At 40.3% G+C, this 18,181-nt stretch overlaps 1 protein-coding gene across 3 annotated transcripts in view; it reads left to right on the top strand.

Annotated features, from left to right (window-relative positions):
- The window catches only part of syk (spleen tyrosine kinase), a 30,396-nt gene extending 14,314 nt beyond the window's left edge, over positions 1-16,082 (top strand). For 2 of the 3 annotated variants that reach the window (XM_039780304.1, XM_039780305.1), the window contains 11 exons: positions 2,197-2,335; positions 3,017-3,095; positions 3,244-3,299; positions 5,830-5,892; positions 8,938-9,016; positions 9,848-10,007; positions 11,570-11,779; positions 12,184-12,373; positions 13,510-13,650; positions 15,089-15,201; positions 15,758-16,082. In XM_039780304.1, the coding sequence (XP_039636238.1) occupies positions 2,197-2,335; positions 3,017-3,095; positions 3,244-3,299; positions 5,830-5,892; positions 8,938-9,016; positions 9,848-10,007; positions 11,570-11,779; positions 12,184-12,373; positions 13,510-13,650; positions 15,089-15,201; positions 15,758-15,830 (1,303 nt within the window). In that variant the 3' untranslated portion in view covers positions 15,831-16,082. The remainder of the gene's footprint in view (positions 1-2,196; positions 2,336-3,016; positions 3,096-3,243; positions 3,300-5,829; positions 5,893-8,937; positions 9,017-9,847; positions 10,008-11,569; positions 11,780-12,183; positions 12,374-13,509; positions 13,651-15,088; positions 15,202-15,757) is intronic. The other variant, XM_039780306.1, reaches the window with a different exon arrangement.
- The last annotated feature ends 2,099 nt before the right edge of the window (positions 16,083-18,181 follow it).

Genomic DNA, 18,181 nt, shown 5'->3' with positions numbered 1-18,181 from the left:
GGAATGAAACAATAGCTTTGTTTGCCAGAGAGGGCCAATCGGGCGACTTGAGCCTGGCCTTGTGCCCGCCTCACAGAGGAAGTAAAGCCCTGAAGAAGAGGATGTAGAAATGGTCTGTGTTCTTCAAAGAGACACTTGTTACATGTTTACCCTACAAGCTCCTCAATTCATGTCGAGCTTTTCTCTTAACCTCAATGTGTTTCCTGTACGGTTTATTTTTGAACTTCGTCCTGTCATAACTCTGACAAAAACGTTATGACACAGAATGCCAAATTATAAGTCATTTATTATAACAAAAAAAAAAAGACTATAAATCGAAGAACAACTTCAAATGTCTGACTTTGTCCTCAAAAGGTGCTGTATCACATTAACCTGTAGCGTAAGGTGTTGTGAAATAAAAGATAAGTGACAAATCATCTCATCAAAGCGAAAGGGTTGCAGGAAGGAAGAGAAAGCGAGAGACCAAAATCTGGGCCTTTATAGCCTGAGGAACACTGGGCCCTGTGCTCCAAATCTGGCTGAAGGACTGCCATTTATATATTTATATGTATTTTTTTAAATTTAACTTTTATTTAACCAGGTAGGCCGATTGAGAACAAATTCTCACTTGCAACAACAACCTGGCCAAGACCAACCATAAACGTGCGAGACAACATGAAGTTACACATTAAATACGCAAAACATAAACATCCAAAATAAAGTAAAGAGTCTGCCAAAAATATGATCAATCAATAAACAGTTTGTGCAATGTGATGTCTAAGTAGTATGGCAGTAACGCAATACAATACAATAGTCCAAGTAACAATACTAGCCATCAGGCTTCCTGACTACCTTCACAAACAAAGAAAAGCAACGAGTGATGAAGCACAACACATACACACAGGTGTAGGCACCGTAGAGCTGGAACAGTTCCAGATGTTGCTCTACAGTGAACTGTCTCAGAAATAATTTGGATCAACAATATAAATGTCTTTTTTAGTCTAATTTACAAATATGTATTTATGTATTACTTTTGTTAAACAAATTAAAGTTTTGAATAAATCCCAGGATACATATTTTGGTTCTATATCACTGTCATGTAACCCAGATAATATAATAACACAAATACACAGCCTATGAAGTAAACCATGCCTCTTTATTATCATAAAAAATATTTTCTAACTGTTGTTTGTGTTGCTATGTATGGGGTCAAGTGCCAAAAACTAACAATTGTTATAATAATAAAAATCTATAGTCTGACCAATAATCACTTATATAATTACAATTTGTAATATCTAAACAAAGTCAACAATTACCACAACTCTCCGCTCTCAATTGACTTGTATTGTGTGAAGGTTTCCTACACATCAATTCTGTCTGCTAGCAAACAACAGAACCATGCCTAAAGGCTGCTGTGTGGTGATATTCACTACCAACAGGGGAAAGAACCCAGAACTGAAGTTTTTATAAGCTGCCGACCTGAAAAACTGAGCTTTATGAAGAAAGAAGTGGAAACAGACGTGAGGAATCAGCAGAGAGAATGGAGAGACTGTGGGATTCTAGTCCAGACCCACGATGTTCCACTTCCGGGATTGCTCCGGTGCTGCTAGAAATTCTGCTGGATCACGCTCTTTTTGGCCGGATGTCCGTCCCCTTCCTCTGTCTCTGTGTTGGTGTTCTAACCTCTGGTGGATTTGTGAGGACTATGGTTAACTGCTCCTCAGATCTCTGCAGGGTAAATCCAGACAGCTAGCTAGACTATCTGTCCAATCTGAGTTTTCTGTTGCACGACTAAAACTACTTTTGAACGTACACATGTTCCACCAAAACCAGTTCCTTCCTGAGACTATTTAGCAGAGGCACCGGGGCTCCGTCCGGAGCTTAGCACCGCCCAAGACAATTGTGATTGGTTTAAAGAAATGCCAATAAACCAGAGCACGTTTTTCTCCCATCCAGGAATATCTGTGTGGACTAGCCAGACCTTCTTCTGCGGTGCTGTGGAGGAAGGTCTGGCAATGCGAGACTAGTTTGAGGCTAACACAAATGTACGGTCCAGTCCCTACTGAACATGGAAGGACTAGAAGTTTGCATTTATGAATATAGTCATGAACTGGGCTTTTTACAAAACCTCATTCACATCTATGAAGAAAGAGTGTAAATGATACTACATTCACACCCCCAGTGTTTTAACTCATGTTCTTCTTCTTGTGAGTGCAGGATCCGACAGAGAGATTTGAATGGATCCTATGCTCTGTGTTTGCTGCATGAAGGACAAGTCATGCATTATCGCATTGACAGGGACAGGAATGGCAAGCTCTCCATCCCAGATGGCAAGCAGTTTGACACCCTGTGGCAGGTGAGCCATCATTTTTATATTTATTTATATGTATTTTCATGTTGATCTTTAACTATGACTCTCAGGATTAGGTTTAGGCTTTCCCAGCAGCTGTCTGAAGCGTTGCTCAGTCACTGCCACTCATTTGATTCTTTCAGGAATAATATGATGTTATTTCATGGTTGTTACAGTTACATATGTATCCATTAGTAAGTAACTAGTAACTAAAGCTGGAACAGATGAATGTAGTGGAGTAACTAAAGTAACTAGTAACTAAAGCTGGAACAGATGAATGTAGTGGAGTAACTAAAGATGGAACAGAAAATGTAATGGAGTAATTAAATATAGATAAATGTAATGGAGTAACTAAATGTAACTAGTAACTAAAGCGAACAGATGACTGTAATGGAGTAACTAAAGTAACTAGTAACTAAAACTGAACAGATGAATGTAGTGGTAAAGTAAAAATAGTAAAAAAATGAAATGGAGTATAGAAAGTGGCAGAAAAGAAAAGACTGGCAGTAAAGTAATCCACCTAACACATTTTGGACTGAAGTACAGTACTGGAGTAAATGTACTTAGTTACATTCCACCGCTGCAATGCTGTCATATCATTTTGATGTTACAGCCTTTAGTCTTGTGTATTACTGATGCATATTTAGTCCTGAGTGTGTGATATGTGACCTTCTCTCTGGGCCACAGCTGGTGGAGCACTACTCCTACAAACCGGACGGCCTGCTGCGGGTGCTAACAGAGCCGTGTCCTCGACCCGAAGGGGACGGTAAAAACACTCACAGCTAATCCAAACATGTCTACAGCAAGACTCGCACTCAAACACACGTGTGCTGCGTATGGATTAGTATCTAACAACTAAACGTTTAGGAATATATTCAAGTCTGATCCACATTTGTCATATGCTGTGTTTATAGTGCTGATTGGACGGACACTACTCCAACGGGACCATCCTGGATTAAGTTCAGCCTTGGTAAATTGTGTGTGTGTGTGTGTGTGTGTGTGTGTGTGTGTGTGTGTGTGTGTGTGTGTGTGTGTGTGTGTGCGTGCGTGCGTGCGTGTGTGTGTGTGTGTGGTAGGGCTGAACGATTTTTGAAAATAATCTAATTGCGATTTTTTCCCCAAATATTGCGATTGCGATTCGATATTCGATTATTTTTAAGCTCTTTGTCTTCTGTATTATTCAACAAAGACAAACAATAAATCATTGTATAGTATGAACAACACACAATTACACACTAGACAGTTAAATAAGTAAAAACACATACATATATATATATATATATATATATATATATATATATATATACATATATATATATATACATATATATATATACATATATACATACATACATACATACATACACACACACACATATATTTTTTTACAGTGCACAAAGAGGAGCTGCCTCCAGCCCCTCCCCCTCGTGAAGTTGCGTGCCGACACCGTCAACACTGCACTTGCTCAGAGAGGCTATCGTTACGTTAGCTGCTGTGGTTGCTTGCTGCGGATTAACTGTACTAATAAAACCGGTTGAAACACCGCGGCCACGCTGCTGTGAAAGTCTCCCAAACCGGCATTTATCAGTCTGATTGTTACCCCTCTCCAGTGGCAGCTCCTCCACCCATATCTTTATATCTTTATAACGGAGCTAACGGCTAACCGGAGCTAACCGCTAATCAGAGCTAGCTTGCGTGCCAACCGAGCCTTCAGTTCTGCGTGCCCGTATCCATTAACTGCATGTATGGACTCGAGCCCAAACAAAACCCTTCATTTTATTAAAATGGCTGTAAAAGTTTTAAACTTCAACTCAGAATTGTTTGAATGACAGAGATCAGCTCAAGGTACAGTGTAGCGTTAGCGTGCTAAGTTGATGCTTTCTCTGCGTAGTGCAGACTGATTTGCTCTCGCGAGTCATCAAATCGAGACCAAATCGCAGCCTTTGCGATTAGGAAATCGCGTTTAACTTTTAACATATCGCGATATTATCGCAAATGCAATTAATCGTTCAGCCCTAGTGTGTGGGGTGAGGTATGTGTGCATGTGTGTCTGGGTGCGTGCGTGCGTGCGTGTGTGTGTGTGCGTGTGTGTGTGTGTGTGTGTAGTGTGTGTATGTGTTTGTGGGGGGGTGTGTGCATGTGTGTGTGTGCGTGTGTGTGTGTGTGTGTGTGTGTGTGTGTGTGTGTGTGTGTGTGGTGTCAATTATGCATTTGCATATTCTCATGGTCCTGTGCCCACAGCATGCACCAAAAACAGTACGTAAGTTTGTCCCATACATGCCAACATTGATCATGTATTAATATTCATCTTTAGATATATTTTCAATCACACTTTGTGTCTGAAATGGGATTTAATGCTACATCTGGTTGTTACTCTATGTTTTCTGACGTATTTATAAATAATAAGAATTTCATAGTTAGATCGAAACATGTATGTTCATCTTCTTGCATTGCTAATATTTGAAAAGTTGGTTCACCGAATCCCCCCAAAAAAATAAATTTTCTCACTTCCCTTTAGTGGTGTTTATGCATGCAGACAGTTTTGGGTTTCTTTTGAAATAGTTTTGAATATCTGTCGCTGAGATTACTGTAACCCCAGACTCATTTGTGTGCACAAAATCGTAAAACATTTACCAGTTGTTGACCTTTCAACATACGTTTTAGATCAACTTATTTCTTTATTTCTTTCTTTCAACAAGTTGATCAACAGATGAACAGGCTCTGTTATTTTTATGAACCCTTCCAAAAACAAAACTGCAATCAATCCAAGCAGCTCATTGATGTAGACTAGGGCTGGGAATCACCAGAGGCCTCACGATACGATATCATCACGATACTTATGTCACGATACAATATTATTGCGATTTTAAAGATATTACAATATTCTGCGATATATTGCAATTTATTACCTTTTTTCCAACTTCAAATTTTTCCCAATTTCAAATGATGTCCCCAAAAGAAAACTTTGTCAACATCTGTTTTATCTAAAAAGATACATTTCTCTGTTTGTTCATCTCACTTCAATTGTATTGCTGCAAAATGGGATTGTCAAGCAGACAAACTGACCAACACATATATAATAAAAGATCGATACTTAGCGTCTGTGTATCGATACAATATTGCCACAGAAAATATTGCGATACTATGCTGTATCGATTTTTTCCCCCACCCCTAATGTAGACGTCCACATGGAGAGACACCACTAGAGGGGGGTTAGAAAATACGTCTTTATAATTTAGGGTGAACCAACACTTTTCTTCTTGTACAGTCCAGTACTTGTCTGTACAGTAAAATGAACATGGAGATGTTGTATACTGTATGAACAGTGTCTCTCTTGTAGTTTGCAGTTGAATGAGTCAGTAATATGAGACATGATGTGGACACATCCTGTTTGGAGCTAACCTTTGCCCTGAATCTGCCTCTTCTGTACTGATCACATGCATGACCGTTAGATTAGCACGTAGTCCTCTGATAACCTCTCTGACGTTTTGTTTTTTTAGCAGAATGCAGCAGGTGGGATTATCTCCAAACTCAAAACTGTTCCCATACCCGGCCTAAAGAAGGTGCACTAACACTCCTCATAAACCTGTTGATCAATGTCTTGTGAACCCCCCCCCCCCCTCCCCCCTGTGTGATTTTGCTTCAGTTTGGAATGGATTGCTTGTCACTAACACAGCACAGTTTTCCTTCTCATAGGCTAAATACAGGTATTCCCACCATTCCCACATTGGTGCATCAAAGTGTATCAGAATGCAGCAAATGAAATCATTGACGTTCAAAATAACCCTGGGGGAGGACACCCAGAACCCACACCACCCAGACTCCACATTTTGATATTCCCACAAAGGCCCATTCTGAGCCAGGAAAAAAAAAAAAAATATATATATATATATATATATATATATATATATGGTACAGTATACCCACTACAATATATTAGACTACACCACTGGTTCTAGGGGGTTACAACCCCCCTCCCAATAATCAGAAGTGGCCTGTGCAGGCTAATTAAAGACATTTGCACCATAAATCGATGCAGAAAAGGCACAAATTGTTGCAGAAAGATTCATCACAATGCAGGAAATGAAATATTTGATATGCTCAAAATTAAAATTTTGCTCAAAACAAAAAAGATCTCAAGCCCCCCAATGTTGAACCCAAAGTTCTGCCCTTGCCTCTGACTGATCCCAGATCAGAGCAGATAGTTTCACAACTGGAGCTGGCTGCACTCAGAAACCTACGGTATTCATTTTTCAATTCGCTTTGTGACATTATCGTCGTTGGCCTGTGATTACTGTGATGACACTAGCACCATCTAGAGGTTACTCACTGCAGTTACATACTGAGCCGGTCCAGCAGTCTGTGCCACGTCCCATCCTTCTATGTGTGCATGACAAGACCAAACAACATTTCTGTCCTATCTTCCAAAGGCTCCTCCTGGGGGCGTGGGACATACTGTATGTTTCAACGTGAACAGATCATTGAAATTAAGCAGTTTTGATGTGGGCCGAGGAACATTTGGACACTAAACTTGTTCCATAACCCTTCTATAAAACACATATGACGGAAGATGCATTTATTCTCTTCCTCTACGGAGCCCCTAAAGGGACATGGGGATTACTATTATTTTTTCTTTGTGCTTCTTGTGAGCACAAGGTACTTTTTGGTGCTCACGAGATACTTTTCTCGTGAGCATGCAAAAGTATCTCGTGCTCATAAGAAACCATTCTAAGGCTAGCAAAATTATGCTAACAAAGTACTGCTAACATTATGTGGCTAAAGTTAATATTTCACATTCACAGCATGAAATCGGTTAACAGTAACCCTATCATGTTTAAGTTTGTTGATGACACTATCAGGTACATTTCGTTGTGTTTTCAGGAGGATGAATACCTCCTCCTCGGCAGCCGTTCTGACTGGTATTCAGATTGGAAAAAATCTCATGCTCCCGAGAAAAAAATCCCCCTGTCCCTTTAGGTACTTCCTCTTAACCAGGATTGTCAAACTCATTTTAGTTCACGGGCCACATAGAACCCAATTTGATCTCTAGTGGGCCAGACCAGTAAAACCATTGCCATGAGTCTCATAGTTCAATTTTCTTTATAGTGTCAAATCACAACAGGAGTTATCTCCAGACACTTTACAGATAGAGTAGGTCTAGACCACACTCTATAAGTTACAAAGACCCAACAATTCCCCCCCGAAGAGCAAACAGGCAGAAACCTCAGACAGACCCTGACTCTCGCTGCTGGTTGGGATACTGATACAGATATACAGATATGGAGAAACATGATTCATAATAATTATAGCAGTTGGTATAATGAACAGTAGCAATTATAATTACCAATAAAGATAACTTTATAAAAACTATGACTAGAAATAATAGTAGAAGCAGTGCAGGGTGTAACAGGTCGTTGAGCAGGACCATGGCAGCAGCTGCAAACAGTGGAGTCGAATATTATATTCCTTAAGCATTGAAAGGAACACCAAGCACACTGGCTTACTATTTGCCTCTGTGAAGGAAGAGGAACTTTTTGGAAAACCCTCTGTGTCCACTTGTCTCCTTTTTCCCCTGGCAGCTCCTTCATGAACACTAGCACTTGACAGTGTTGTGTATCACATAGCCTGTATGTAAGCATACGTAAACCCAAATGTACTCACCTTTTGCCAATGGGTAGACTCATTTCAGTACTTTTTCTCCTTCATCTTAAAGGACCACGCCGACTTATTGGGACTTTGTCTAATTCACCGTATCCCCCAGAGTTAGATAAGTCCATACATACCCTTCTCATCTCCGGGCGTGTCATAACCGTATACATACTGGGAACTATATTCTCAGAAGGCGAAGCACTGCTAATCTCTGCTACTTGGCCGGAGTGATTTGCTCGCAGCACCTGAAAAGCGCAGTGGTGAGGAGCAGAGAGTTCGCCTGGAGTGCTGCAGCATATCACTCCGCCCAAGTAGCAGAAGTAGCAGTGCTTCACCTTCTGAGAATATAGTTCCCAGTATGTATACGGTTAGAAGATGGCTGTGTCTCATGTGACCTTGTTATTTGTACACGCTGTAACTATACAAATCACAACATGGAAATAGGAACATGTTGGCGTTATTTTGTCACTTATTGGGAGCAGTAGGCTAGATGGAGCCGGTTACCTCCAGGATCTGTGCTAAGCTAGGCTAGATGGAGCCGGTTACCTCCAGGATCTGTGCTAAGCTAGGCTAGATGGAGCCGGTTACCTCCAGGATCTGTGCTAAGCTAGGCTAGCGGTGGGGGTGTCAGACAGAGTTACCACACGCCCGGAGATGAGAAGGGTATGTATGGACTTATCTAACTCTGGGGGATACCATGAATAAGACAAAGTCCCAAAACGTTGGCGTGTTCCTTTTAAGTCAAGGGTGAATGAGTTTTGAATGTGAGGAGAACTACACATCAAATTCTATGTTTTATTGAAAATGAACCTAAACATTCAGAGGGCAAGTCTATCACTAGAACACGGGTTACAAACTAACAGTGGCACCCTGCTTAATTCACTCAATGCAGATGACTTTTTAGCAGTGCACCATGTATGTGTTTTATGTGTTTTCACTCTGTTTTTCCTCTTAAACAGAGGGGATCTCGACACAACACCACAGATAATTTAAATCCTTATGAAACCAGAGTGCCCAATAATCAAACAGGTGGAAAAGGTAAGGACGTTTAAGCACACTTGTATTCAAAAGATTCCTAACTTGCTGGTACGTTAGTCCTACTGTAGCTTCCCTCCACTCTTATGAGCTTCTGCTGTTACTTTGGTAGAAATTCTTAGGTAGGAGGCTGAGACACCAGAGACCACAGTGAATGCATCGCTCCCAGGTTTAAGAGGGAACTGTTAGTTAGAGAAATGTTACTGATTGGTGAGGAAACGCCCTAAACATATTCTCTGTAAATCTTTACAATCATTCCCCGAGAGAACCAAGCAGGCCTGCCATGTTGATTTGAAATTTTCTACAAAACTTCAAAACAAAGTTTGTTGTTGCTTCCGGAAACAAACAAGTTTTGCAAGGCGAAGGACATCCGGCGATCCGGTAAATAAGCTGTTGTCGATCCAGACTACATGCATGGTAAAAGCACTGGGTGGGGTCAAAAAATGTATGTTTCAGTGACACGCAGGACATAACGGGACATGAACCCCAATCTCCTGGGTGGGAGTCCTGTGTTGTTTGACCCATCCACCACCCCAACCTGCGTCCTTAGACAGATTTGTGGTCTTTTTTTACTACCCCCTACCGTTGTCGCTCGTCATACTACATCATCTAACAGTATCTAGGTCGAGCTGCTGCTATGCCCAGTGTGTCCATTATAGACTCTAAAGGGTTCCTTGTGTGTCACCACCCAAGTGTCAGTATTTGACGAGTTTGGAGAACAGGTTGTTTAATGATATCTATGTTTTAACTTCACTTCACATACAAGTTTGCATACTGTGCAAGACAGACTGATGTGTAAAACACTTAAATGTGTCATGGTCATTTCTCCATCAGAGGCCATGCCGATGGACACGGAGGTGTATGAGAGTCCATACGCAGACCCAGATGAACTAAGGAGTTCCACAGTGGATCGCAGCCAGCTCTTCTTGGAGGATGGAGAACTGGGTTCTGGGAACTTTGGTACAGTCATGAAGGGCATCTACAAGATGAGAAAGTATGTTAAATCACATAGCATCACATTAAAGGGCAACTATTATATAACATTTTCAGGATTATACTTGCATGACATAACATGTGTACATGCTTTAATGTTTTTTTCTCATACTGCCCATGGCAGCTGCACCTGTATTCACCCTCTGAATGAGATGCTCTGTAGGAGCGCCTGTCTCTTTAATATCTCCTCCCGAAAAAGCCCAGTCTGCTCTGATTGGTCAGCGCGCTTCCTGGAATCTCCGGAGCCTCCGCTCCGTGTTTCACTAGTTAAAGCTGGAGCTACTGCAACAGAGTAGATAGCAGGACTTTGTACCTTGAAAAATCACCAATAAAGGCTTCTAAACCAAATATTACACAACCGGACACGTTCCAGCAGTAAAGTGACCAGAATTTGGGGAGAAATTACCAGCATTGGACGAGATTACAGCTATGTCGCGTTTGCATGTAGCTACTTAATAGTTAGCAGTATGCTAACGTGTGTTTGTAGTGGAAGGAAGCAGAATTTTCTACCGTCAAAAAAATTACAGATAAAGGCTTCTGAACCAAACCACTACCCAATCGGACATGTTTCAGCAGTAATGTGACCCAGAATTGGGGCAAATTTAACAACACTGGCAGCCAAGATGACATTGTTTACTGCCTTTGGCAGTTGACACTAATGGCGTTTTTCCATTACATTCAATTCAATTCAATTCAATTTTATTTATAGTATCAAATCATAACATAAGTTATCTCGAGACACTTTACAGATAGAGTAGGTCTAGACCACACTCTATAATTTACAAAGGTACATGGTACCTGCTCGACTCTACTCGCCTTTTTTGGTTTTCCATTATGAAAAAAGTCCCTGGTACCTGCTAACAGGTACTTTATTTAGTCTCACCTCCATCGAGGTTCCAAGTGAGCTGAGGAGATACCAAAAGGTGACGTGAAAACCTGCAGACTTCTGATTGGTCGGAGAGAATCGTCACTAATCACTGCGTCATCATTGCTAGCGACAGACGGGGTGGGGTCCTGAACAAACCCGCCGTTTTTAAATAGTTTAGCCAGCGGTGTTTTTTTTTTGCTGCCTCCAGCTTCTTGGGGGGAAATTAGCTATGGAGACCAAAACTATTTTTTGTACCAGACTGTAAACTGTTTAATTCATCTGTAAAGTTGGGTATTTTAACATGGGGATCTATGGGGGTTGCACTCAACTGGAAAACTTTACAGGCGTGTTTATGCTGTAATGTCATTATCATAAAGTCTATATATTTTGTGAATCAGAACTTATGACTTGAGCAGATAACGGTTGCAAGTGATGTGCAATTCATGTTGCTATCAGCAGCCGCAATCCATTCTTTGTGAATTTGCCCATCTTTATAGTATTGATCTTTTGACTCAGTTTGTGCACTTTTCTATCCCTTATTCCACCCTTTGTTGTATTACTGATTATATGCGGATGATCCTTTTTCATGTTGTCTAAAACATGTGGCTTACTGGGCTAGAGCGCACATTTCTGTAAGGTGCATCTGTGGTGCCTGTGGCGCATCCATCCTAATGCTAACCCTTCCCATGTACTAGGACAGAGAAGCCAGTTGCAGTCAAAATCCTGAAGAATGATGATAACCTCCAATCAGTAACCGATGAAATGCTGCGAGAAGCCAATGTCATGCAACAGCTGGACAACCCTTATATCGTCCGGATGATCGGTATATGTGAGGCAGAGAGCCTCATGCTGGTCATGGAGCTGGCCGAGCTGGGACCACTCCACAAGTTCCTGCAGAAACACAAGTATGTACTCGGAGGCATAGTGATACACACCTGTTTGGTTTGAAATGGGATTGTTAAGGATACCGGCCTATGGCAGTGTATGTTCGTTCCTAGAGGCTAAGGATATGATTTCCTCTGTGGCTGTCCCCTCGCTTTTTAAAATTCCATTTTACTCTGAATTGAACATCAAAGATAAGGCAGGACAGTGCCCTTTGTATTAAAGTTGCAAAAACTTAAAGCCATTCACACATTGATATTGATAAACCAGTTTTAAAGATGATGTTCAGAATCGAAGGCATCGCAAAAGATTGTTAGTGATCAGCCTGTCATCTTTATATTTTGAGGTTTACAGTTAAAATAATTAAAATAACAGATACTTTTATAATTAAACAATTAACAAAAGATAAACAATTGATCATCTTTAGGCAAACAACGGTGAAGAACATCACGGAGCTGGTCCACCAGGTGTCTATGGGGATGAAGTACCTGGAGGAGCATAACTTTGTCCACAGAGACCTGGCTGCCAGGAACGTGCTGCTGGTCACGCAGCACTACGCCAAGATCAGCGACTTTGGCCTCTCCAAAGCTGTCGCTGAGGAGCAGAACTACTACAAGGTAGCCGCTGGGAGGCTGTGGGCCAAGAAGGAAGCACAAATAAATACATATGTCTTTTTCTTACATGATCTGTCACTGTTATCACATCAAACCATATTCATATGATGAAATGAAGCAGGCAATGCAAGCATTAAAATTACTGCAATATTAACAAGCACCTAGTCTTGCATTGCCAGACTTTCCTCCACAGATCTACGGAGGATGGTCTGGCTAGTTCTAGTCTATATCGATGTTGTATGGACTAGCCAGACTGAGCCGCGGTGCCTCTGCTAAATAGTCTCAGGAAGGAACTTGTTTTGGTGGAACATATGGACGTTCAAAAGTAGTTTTAGTCGTGCAACAGAAAACTCCGATTGGACAGATAGTCTAGCTAGCTGTCTGGATTTACCCTGCAGAGATCTGAGGAGCAGTTAACCATAGTCCTCATAAATCCACCGGAGGTTAGAACGCCAACACAGAGACAGAGGAAGGGGACGGACATCCGGCCAAAATGAGGGACATCAGGTCGAATTTCCAGCGGCACTGGAACAATCCCGGAAATCAGAGATCTTCAACAGAGGGTCCGGGACCCCTAGGGTCCTCAGAGTCAATGCAGGGGTGGGGCCTCCAAAAATGAGAATGTCTTAACACGAATCCAACATACATATATCAGCAAATATATGGGGGGGTGCGCGATCACAGAAGGCTTGCATTATGTGGACACGCTGACAGTTTTGTTGTTATTACTTTAAATTCCTCATGGTGCGACAGAAACTACACACTACTATAGCTTTAATATGAAACTTAATTTTATACAGTAAATGTAGTAGGGGTTCCCTGCTCCGCCTCTTTCTCAGTTAGGGGTCCTTGGTTTAAAAAATGTTGAAGACCCCTGCCGTAAATGAAACGTTGTCGATATAGACTAACATGCACCTATCTGCTTCCTTGTGTGTCTCAACTTGCTATGAGCATATAGTAAACATCGCTGCCCAACAGTTGGTCACAGTCAGTCTAAACAGGAGATCTGTGCTTGCTCATCAAATAAAAGAACATGAGAATGAGCCTTGGAATAACTGCCAGAATCCCACAATGGGCTGGACATGATCAATATAAGATGAAGTCCTAGCCACTAATGTTTTGTTTGTCTCCTCCTCCAGGCCAAGGGTCATGGGAAGTGGCCAGTGAAATGGTATGCTCCTGAGTGTATAAACTACTTCAAATTCTCTTCCAAAAGTGATGTGTGGAGCTTTGGGGTGCTCATGTGGGAGGCCTTCTCCTACGGCCAGAAACCCTACAAGGTAGAAACATCTAACACCATTAAATCACTCACACAGTGGGGGGAGTAGTATTCAGATCCTGTACTTAAATAAAAGTACTAATACCACACCATACAAATACTCTGTTACAGTAAAAGTCCTGCATTGAAAATGTAAAAGTGTGTTAGTATCATCAGGATAATGTAGTTAAAGTATCCTCCCATGTGAGAAAGAGTAAAGGATCCAACCAGCTGTGTGTTTAATGGTCTCATCATCTCAGCGTGACAGCGTGAATTATACTTACTTTACTTTAGAATCAAACATCAGATTTTAGAAACTACATGTGTTCTGTGTGCAGGAATCTGAATGTGTAAAGTAACTAGTAACTAAAGCTGGAACAGATGAATGTAGTGGAGTAACTAAAGTAACTAGTAACTAAAGCTGGAACAGATGAATGTAGTGGAGTAACTAAAGTAACTAAAGCTGGAACAGATGAATGTAGTGGAGTAACTAAAGTAACTAGTAACTAAAGCTGTAACAGATGAATGTAGTGGAGTAACTAAAGTAACTAGTAACTAAAGCTGTAACAGATGAATGTAGTGGAGTAACTAAAGTAACTAAAGCTGGAACAGATGAATGTAGTGGAGTAACTAAAGTAACTAGTAACTAAAGCTGGAACAGATGAATGTAGTGGAGTAAAAAGTCCAATATTTCTCTCTGAAATGTAGCGGAGTAGAAGTAGAAAGTGGCATGAAAAGAAAAGACTCAAGTAAAGTACAAGTACCTTAACATCAGGACAGTACTGGAGTAAATGTAGCTAGATTATAGATGGTAGAAGCTACGTTCCACCACTGCTCACACACTCTCTTACTGGGGGCTAACAGCAGCAGTAGTTAGACCTGCAGATGTAGAAGTAAAAGCGTATGTGGTCTTTTATTTTTGTATTTTTTACAGCTGCTGTTTTTGATACATAAAGGCATAACTATGACCAAAACACTTCAAGACAATAAAATGTGTTCACTTTTGTATTTAAATGTTCCTCTCATTGAGACTACTCCGTACCACTGCTACTACTGTAATGTGCTCTGTAAAAGTTATTATTGACCTGTTTCACAATCCTCTTCGGGTGTTACTTTAAGGTTAGATAATAAGCAGTTTAATGATTACTTTGCTTAAGGATTAATGCAAAGAAAGAAATCACTACTTTGAAAAACTTTAATGATACTGTAACAAGCAGACCCAAACGGGGTCTTTTTTTTACTGTTTTCACCGGCGATCTAGAATAAAAATCTGCAGACTTTAGTTTTTCTGCATGGGGTGGAGATGTGTTAACATTCTGAGTTTTATTTTATTTTTTAAAATTTGTTTTAAATCTGCGAACATTTTTGCAGAATTCTGCACCCGCCCATTCCTGTAGTAATTGGTGTTACATGTGTGCCTGATGGTGTCACCTTTAATCTGAATGCTCCGCTGTTCACAGGGAATGAAAGGAAATGATGTCATGCAGATGATTGAAAGTGGAAGTCGAATGGATGCCCCGCTCAACTGTCCACCAGAGATGTATGACCTCATGACTACCTGCTGGACATACAAGTAAGTGACAAGTTAGTCTTTTAGTCAGGGCTGTCAAACTCAACGTCACTAAGGGCCACACTGGAAAAAGAGAATCACATCAGGGGCCAGACATGTAGAGTTTATAGACATGCTTTCATTTAATCGAAAGTCAAACATCTTTGAATGTATTATTGCATGTCTCATATGGCTTTCTTACAGTTTGGCTGACATAAAGCAGCAAATCAAGCAAAACAAAGATTAAAGTTTTTTTGACAGCATCCTGTTTCGCTGCCTGAATATGTAAACTCTCTGGTTCTGGGGGAATTTCTGAGTGTCAAAGTCGACGAATCTGCCAAAGTCTGCTTTGAGTGTTGCGTAATTGCAGTTTGAAAACAGTTTCCCGTCTTTTTGGTTTGGCGCACATCTAGGTGGACCAAAATGTATTGATATGCGGGCCAACATTTCAAAATGTGCGAGGGGCCGGGTTTTGCCCGCGGGCCTTGAGTTTGACACATGCTCTAAGTCATCGCACGGAATAATAAGGGCAGCGCACGTTTCATTCAGTGTCTCATTCTGCTGTTTTCATGTCTTACAGGTTGGATGACAGGCCTGGATTCTCCGTTGTTGAGCCCAGACTACGAGAATATTATTACGACATTTCCCAGTGATTCTTCACATGGATGTTATGAGAGAACCCAAACTGTTGGTTGATGAGAAAAACTCCATTTAATCGCGTACGAATGACTTGTTTCCTGTTATGAAATATAAATGCTGTTGTAGAACATTGACTTCAACTGGAGGAATAATTCTAACTTTTAAACATATACCATAATTATGCAAATTACATTTATTTTATTACTTGTTCATTCCTGAATGTACACAATGTGGAAGTTGTAATAAACATATCCAAGTCTATCTTATTTTATGAACACACGTTGCATCTTGTTTCATAAACACATATATATACTTTATTTAATCAGGAAATCCCATTGAGATCAAGATCTCCTTAGCAAGTGAGGCCTGAGTACAAAGTGAAATATCACACAAAAATACAATTAAATGAAAATAAGAAAAGATTTTAATATCAAGACAAGTAGACAGCAGTATGCAGGCATACTTGGAAAAAATTTATAACATGATTTCATACAAATAAGAATGAAAAATGTTTAAACCCATTCATGAAAAGAGAATTGCATTCAAAATGACATTGATGCCAAAACAAAGACGTATGACTAAACCATGTAAAACAGTCACAGTTGACCCTCAGAGGTCTAAGGGCATTTTTAGAAATCTTCTAGAATTCTCATCTTAAGGGTTTTTGTATCTAACCTGCTCCCCATGTGTTTCATATAAATATATTCAGAACAAACTCAGCTTTCTGTAAAGTGAGACCCAAATTTGTTCCAGAGCAAAGTGTTAAGAGATAATTTGGCCCTAAAGTGTAAATACACAAAAGTAGCGTATATATGAATTAAAATAGTAAATAAATGTCTAAAATGAAATTTTGTAATATCACTTTTTGAGTAGGAGTGTTGTTAAACATGGTTTGGACTCGCCAGTGCTTCTTTTGTCCTCAGACGGTTAAAATGAATGAGGTCTCTAATCAGAATTATGAATCGACCCGTTGGTATCAGTGCATCCATTTTTAGATTACTCTGTGAATCATTCAAGAGAAATGGGGTGAAATATCTAAAGGCTGCCTTTCCAAGATTACTTGGATTCATATAGCTGCACCATTGCAATGAATTTATAAAATCCCCAAATCCCTGAATGAAGGTCTGATTGTTTCAGTGTGATGGAACACCTGGACGTCCTGCGGTTATCAGTAGAGTGGGTGTTTCTGTACTCACATATGAATAAATTCCATCATTGTGACTCATAAATATATATATTATCATAACTTTATTGTGTACCAACCAATACAGGCTTATGCATTTTTTCACTTGTCAATGGTACAAAAAGACTGAGCGAATATACAAAAATAGAACATTTGACAAACGAAATACAAAATAACTTCAAATAATTAAATGAACTACCTTATATACCATAAAGTATATACATATACATTTAATTAGAGGTCTAGTCAGGAAACAGAAGTTGGCTGTTTTCATACACAGTCAAGGCTTGTTTGGATTTCACGTTTTTCAAAGTTTTTTTTTTAAATTCAACAGTTCATTTTTGAAAATTAAAAACAAAGGTTTTGTTTGGCCATTACGATTAGACAATTATACATAATTTAATTTTCTTTTTGTCCTTTATAGTACCAAATTCAATATCATGAAATTCCAATTTGGGTGAATGAGTGTCCTTTTCACATATCCATGACTCATGTTTATTGCTAACACCTGTCAGTAGGTAGTGTTAAAGGTAGTGTCCAGGGAATCCATTGATATTTCAAACATGAGAGAGTAGAATTTCTCCAAAACGACAGAGCTTGTTACAGTTTCAAGCTTTTGGTTGACTTTACTTTAAAACAGGTATGGAGTGTCAGTAAACATCAGTTAATAAAATGGATTAAAGAAAAGTTCATGACAAAATTGCGTTCAGATCAACCTTCTAGCATCCACGACACTCCACTTCCGGGATTGCTCCGTTGCCGACGGATTTCACTGTTTTCTGACGATGTCCGTCCCCTTCCTCTGTCTCTGTGTTGGCGTTCTAACCTCCGGTGGATTTGTGAGGACTATGGTTAACTGCTCCTCAGATCTCTGCAGGGTAAATCCAGACAGCTAGCTAGACTATCTGTCCAATCGGAGTTTTCTGTTGCACGACTAAAACTACTTTTGAACGTCCACATGTTCCACCAAAACAAGTTCCTTCCTGAGACTATTTAGCAGAGGCACCAGGGCTCAGTCCGGAGCTTAGCCCCGCCCAAGACGATTGATTGGTTTAAAGAAAAAATCCAGGAATGCTGTGTGGACTAGCCAGACTCTCCTTTGCAGCGCTGTGGAGGAAGGTCTGGCTATGCGAGACTAACCTTCTAGGAACACCAAGATGGATCAAAATACGGATCCATCTG

Source organism: Perca fluviatilis, chromosome 17 (genome assembly GCF_010015445.1).
Source record: "Perca fluviatilis chromosome 17, GENO_Pfluv_1.0, whole genome shotgun sequence".
In the NCBI taxonomy this organism is placed as follows: Eukaryota; Metazoa; Chordata; class Actinopteri; order Perciformes; family Percidae; genus Perca; species Perca fluviatilis.
This window is presented reverse-complemented; position numbering and strand designations above follow the sequence as displayed.